This window comes from Condylura cristata, unplaced genomic scaffold (assembly GCF_000260355.1).
Source record: "Condylura cristata isolate star-nosed mole 26May11 unplaced genomic scaffold, ConCri1.0 scaffold00016, whole genome shotgun sequence".
NCBI lineage: Eukaryota > Metazoa > Chordata > Mammalia > Eulipotyphla > Talpidae > Condylura > Condylura cristata.
In genome coordinates, this window is record NW_004567117.1 from 37,284,951 (window position 1) to 37,290,502 (window position 5,552).

The 5,552-nt window shown below is 45.5% G+C and overlaps 1 protein-coding gene across 1 annotated transcript in view; it reads right to left on the reverse strand.

Moving 5' to 3' along the window:
- ATP8B1 (ATPase, aminophospholipid transporter, class I, type 8B, member 1) overlaps positions 1 to 5,552 on the reverse strand; it is a 53,644-nt gene that overhangs the window by 33,041 nt on the left and 15,051 nt on the right. Inside the window, exons 4-10 of the mRNA XM_004683935.2 lie at positions 5,140 to 5,238; positions 4,965 to 5,026; positions 2,654 to 2,726; positions 2,486 to 2,556; positions 1,206 to 1,288; positions 923 to 1,081; positions 401 to 489 (exon numbers count right to left, since the gene is read on the reverse strand). Coding sequence (XP_004683992.1) covers positions 401 to 489; positions 923 to 1,081; positions 1,206 to 1,288; positions 2,486 to 2,556; positions 2,654 to 2,726; positions 4,965 to 5,026; positions 5,140 to 5,238 — 636 coding nt within the window. The remainder of the gene's footprint in view (positions 1 to 400; positions 490 to 922; positions 1,082 to 1,205; positions 1,289 to 2,485; positions 2,557 to 2,653; positions 2,727 to 4,964; positions 5,027 to 5,139; positions 5,239 to 5,552) is intronic.

Genomic DNA, 5,552 nt, shown 5'->3' on the forward strand with positions numbered 1-5,552 from the left:
TCCCTCTCTCCCTCTCCCTCTCCCTCTCCCTCTCCCTTGGCCTCATGGCTGGAGGCTGGACACTTGGCTCACTTGGTTCACTTTGGGTTGCCCTGTAACACCTTGACTTCAGCATCCTAGGCCCAGCACCCTATGGAGGGTCACTCAAGTCACGCAGTCACACACACAGGGCACTGACCACTGGTCTCCACTCTCCAGGGGATTCCCCTATTACAAAGGTAGCATTTCTGAGGGAAAAATGAGAATCCTTAACGTCCCCACCCCTCATTCAAACTTGGATAACTTTATGCAGTTTTCTACATGGAGTTTCTTTACATTAGGAAAGCATACAACACAATTAGCAGAATTAACATATAACACAATTAGTGGCCTTCTGGCTACTGATACAGAAAATAAATACCGTGTAAACCACGTAGTTCATCAAGTAGTCAATTTTAGTTCTTTTAAATCTGGTTTTCCCACTGTTCTTCATTATTTTACTGTCAGCACCTAAAAATGGAAAATTCAAAACAAGCAACAGTGGGGAAGTCAATTCATTGGTATGTCAATGAAATTACCCTCCCTCAGGGCCCTCGGGGTTAAATCACAGCACTATCACTACCACAGCCTGAGTTTGATCTCAGCCAGGGAGGTGACCCACAGGTGCAGCAGACCTCTCCTGTCTCACCCACTGCTCCCCTCAGCAGTGGATTTCAGGAGATCCACCTGTTCTGCTCCCCACTCTGTTTCTGGCGAATCCTTTCATTCCCTGACCTCTATTCTACACCTCCATTCTTCTACACAAAAATAAATATTAAAAAACAAAAGGAAAGAAATTACCCTTCTTTGGTTTCAGTGGAGAAAGGACAAAAAAAGCAACCTCCCTCCCCCTTTGAATCTTTAAAGTACAGTCGGTCAATTTCCCAAGAAGGCCTGACAGTACCTGCAAAAATGACTAGTCCATGGCAGAAATCTGTGTTCCTAATCACACAGCCACGCAACAAAATTTTATCAGCATCCAAAGGAAACTTTGAGTTTCTCCAAATCAGTGTTCCTGTAAACTTATCTAGTCGGTTATTGGGTTCTTCACATTCTACAGAACCTTAAAAGAAAAAAAAAAGATAGGCTTCACATTCAGTTCTCACATATGAGTGATTTTCTGGTTCTAATTAATAGGAGCTAAATTGAGCAGCTAACATTTAAAACAAAGACGTGTTTATACAAACCATCAAAGGTTGCCAATGAATTTTCTATTTGGAGATACTGGTGTGTGATTTCAAGAGCCATTTTGAACTTCAAGTTGGTTTCCCTAAAAGAAGAGGAAAAAGAATTAAATGGATAATTTTTGCAATTCTAGAAGGAACATAAAGAAAACTACAAAATAAGATCAGGCCTGGTAGTTCCAGAAACTAAGCAATCAACTTTTTCTATTCTCAAACTCTATATTCACCTTGAAATTTAGGTTTGGGAAAAACTTTTGACCTGAGAAATGTGGGTCCCTTCACCATGACTGAGGGTCAACATGGCTGGGAAAGGGGCTGCCTCCTCCTGCCACCTAACTTGTCACCAGCCTAGACTACCAAAATGCTGTTTAAAATTTGCTTCTACTATTAATCATGATAAAATGATTCTACAAAACATCTTCAGACATTTTCAATTTACTTTTTTCCAGAGTGAGTCATTGTATCCCATGTCTTGGAAGGTAATTCTATCCAGGAAAGTAGGGTAACTCATCCCTAGTCTGGGCCTGTCCCACCCACAGGGCGGCCCAGGGACACCAGGGAGCGGCCGGTGCTCTCAAAAGTGATGTTGCTGCTTAATCCCTTGAGGGTACCCTTTCCAGGTTTTACAAATATCACATGAGGGATCCAAATATGAACAAGGTGACCAGTGGGTCTCAAGTCCCCTCATGCTCTTTGTTGTGATTAAGCATGCTAGGACTTTAACTAACAGGTCCAGCTAGTGCAGCCTAGGAGCTCTTGATAAATGTACTGAAAACAGACCAAAAGAAGCATTTTCTTCTCCCTTGTGTGGACATGTGATAACCAAAATCAACAAAGGGGGAATTCACAATTGTCCGCTGTCCAAGGACTTTAAAAGTCTGCTCTGTGCTCTGCAAGGTTACATTTGTAGAGTGGATACTGCTTACCAGTTTGCAGAGAGCTCAGGAATTTATTCTCCATGGATTGTTTTATCTTTCCTGAAAGGTGGGGAGAACAGGTCTGAGAGCTCTGCTTTGCAGATATAATTTAAAAAGAGAGCTGTGGCACCCACGGGCATACAACCCTGATTCTCATCTGATCTCGGAAGCTAAGCAGGGTTAGGCTTGGCTAGTACTTAGATGGGAAAAAAAGAGAGGTGTGGCTATGGCAGACACAGTTGGACAGCCAGCAAGGGCAGAGGCAGGACCAGATCTCACGGCTCCTTGTCCAGAGGGCATGACTGTCATGCACCGAGTGTACCTTCAAGGTCAGTTCGAAAACAGGCTGGCCCAGGACCCACTTACCCATCTAGTTCAGTGGTTTCCACATAGCACAGGCTGTTCGGCTCAGAGCTGGAGAGCAACAGGATGTCAGCCTGCTCAAAATAAAACACAGCTATCACGCAAAGACCCCAGAGGAAGTTGCACAGCTCAGAGGGAGAACCTGGTGTGAGCGATTGTGTTTTCACTTACAGGAATAAAATCATTTTTCTTCAGGCGAATGACATCTCCAACTTGAATATCTTTCCATTTGGCAGTTTTGAATCTAAATATTAAAAATAAAAGATCTTTCATTATTGCCTAAACAAAGATAGTTCACTCATGTGGAATTATTTGCCTTCTGGAAGCCGAAAATTCTAGGGAAACATGTGAATCGCAGGAAAAGGTTTGCTGAAAGTTCAGCCATGGAGGACGTGGTCACCAGTGTCAGATTAGCCTTTGAGGGCAACGACATATGGGGCCACGTGCTGAAGGGTCAGTGGGAAGCTGCTAAGTCGTGGGACCGGCGGGACCGGCGCCCCTTTCATACGTCACGTCCTGTGCGGACGGGCGCCCCTTTCACACGTCACGTCCTGTAGGGACGGGCGCGCCTTTGACACTCAACGTCCTGTGGTGCCACCTCTCCTGAATCCCCTCCTTTCGGCTCCCTGTCCTTGGCAGTGTCCCTACCCTGGACAGGAACACATCTCAGCTCCCATGTGGTGCCCTGGCTTCTCAGGGAGCTACAGAGCCTGCCTCCTCTCTGTTCTTCAAGGCATCTTTTAAATAAATGGGTTTCATTCTTATGCTAGGTCTAGTAAGACTATTGATAAAATGTACAAAAGTGGGCTCTCCTTGGGGGCGCAGCAGGGTAAAGCACCGCACTCACAAGCTAAAGCCACTTCAACATGAGTTAGATCCCCACCCTGGAGGTGACCCACATGGCACGGCAGACCTCTCCTAACCGGCCCACTGCTCCCCTCAGCAGTCCCCTCGTCAGTCGGCCTGTTCCCACTCTGTCTTTGGTGAATCTTCTCACCGCCCGCACCTCTGGCCTGTACCCCAGTTCTGTATGCACAAATAAATAAATCTTTAAAAAAAAGTGCAGCACTGGACAATGGTGATGGCACATGGGTGATTTGGTGATGGGAAACCCACAGAGATTACAACTGAGACGGAAAAAAGCACAAAATGATGTAGAAATAAGCTATTATAATTTTTTAAAAATATACAAAAGCTGGACCCTCCCTGGTGGCGCAGCGGGTTGAAGCACAGCACTGAGAGGCTTGAGCCACTACCGCATGAGTTCGATCCCAGCCTGCCCCGGAGGTGACCACATGGTGCAGCAGACCTCTCCTGACCCGCCTGCTGCTCCCCTCAGCAGTACTTTGTAGATCTGCCTGCTCTGCTCCCCTCTGGTGAATCCTCTCACCCTCCACATCTCTGGCCTGTACCCCAGTTCTGTATGAATAAATAAATCTTTAAAATATATATATATATATATATACACAAAAGCTAGGTTGCTATCATCCCATCTGTGTTAAGTTTTATAGAAGTACCCATTTACATTTCAAACAAATCAACATGTTAAAGTTTTAAAATAGACTAGTCTGCTTTAAAGGTTGCTTTATACATTGAAAATAGATCCCTCTCACAAGTCACCTGAACCTGCTACTAGAAATTTTTTTTTTTGGAGGCAGAAAACTAAGGACTATATATGTCCTCCCATGGATTAAAAAAGCAAAGATTTAAAATACATTTTAAAGATAAATTTATGCCCTCGTTTCCCTAGCCTAGGGAAGAATCTAATACCAATTCTGAATTCCAGTACTTTAAAACTCGGATTATCTTTCAACAAATGAAGTTGTAGCTAGTTAACATTTCAATAGCTCTAGAATTATGAATTAATAATCTGAGTGTGGGTTACAAATTATAAATGAGCAAGTTGGCACCTTGTGATCACAGCTCTTCGGAAGTACTAAACACAATTCCACTGGGGGCCCCCACTGGGATATTCCAGTTTACCCTTTAGCGCCTCATATATACCCGAGACCTCACTCCAGGGTTTGCCACGTTGCCTGAAGTGTGGCCCCAACGCCCAAATCCAACGCAACTCAGAGCAACCCTCGACAGGGTAGTCAGTCAGGGTTAGGTGGGCTAACTCGGGATCTCACACCATCACCTTGGCTGGAGACTTGGGAAAGGCATCCAGACCTTGAGGCAAAGCCCTGAGCATGTGAGTCTGGGAACAGCAGAGATGGGAGCAGCACGGTGGAGACAAAGGGAGCGGGGGAGGGGGGGCTAGTGCATCAGAGGATACACAGACCAAACAGCCAACAATATGGGCCCAGCCTCCAGGCCACAAAAAGGGACTCTGCGTCTTTGTTGGTGAGAGAACTTTACTGTGAAAGGGTTCAAACACCAACAGACTTCTTGGTTCCGACAGTTATATCTGAACAGATTTCTAGACCAAGTGACACAAGGTGTCCTGTAGCTAAGTTCCCAGTGAAGGGAAGCACATTACCTGCCATCCTTAATGACCTCACACGTCCTGTTGTTGATCTCCTTGTCCATTTTATGGCGAGCCTTTGCAAGAAAATGAAAAAAGGTTATTCTGATCACATAAAAATGTACAGTAGTAATGCCAAAGTAAAATAAGCTCCGCACAAGCAGGAGAAAGGTGCATGAGCAGGCCTTACCAGATCATCTACCAGGTCTTTGATGGCTGTGATGCCCAGCACCAGAAGCAAGGGCAGCAGGGTGGTATACCATGCCAGCGTGGTGATCTCAGGGATCGTCTGAAAGAAAGAAAAGGAATCCTGTGTACCTAGGCAGGCATGGTTGACCTGCAGGTCAATGCTAATTCTAAGTATGTTAATGTGTCACAGGGGGGTCCCTAGGAAAAAAGGGGAGTTCCAGGTTCCCTGCCCCACCCAGAATTAGGGTGGAGCTGAGCAGAGAAAAAAGAGAAGAGAAGGAAGCTGGATGGAGAAGAACAGGAGACCTGAGGAAGCCACATGGAGCAGCAAGCATGTGATGAAGAAACCGGGATTGTTTCCTGACCCTGGACTGGTTAAGGCAGATGTGGGTGAGAGACCTGCAGGGAGGTGAC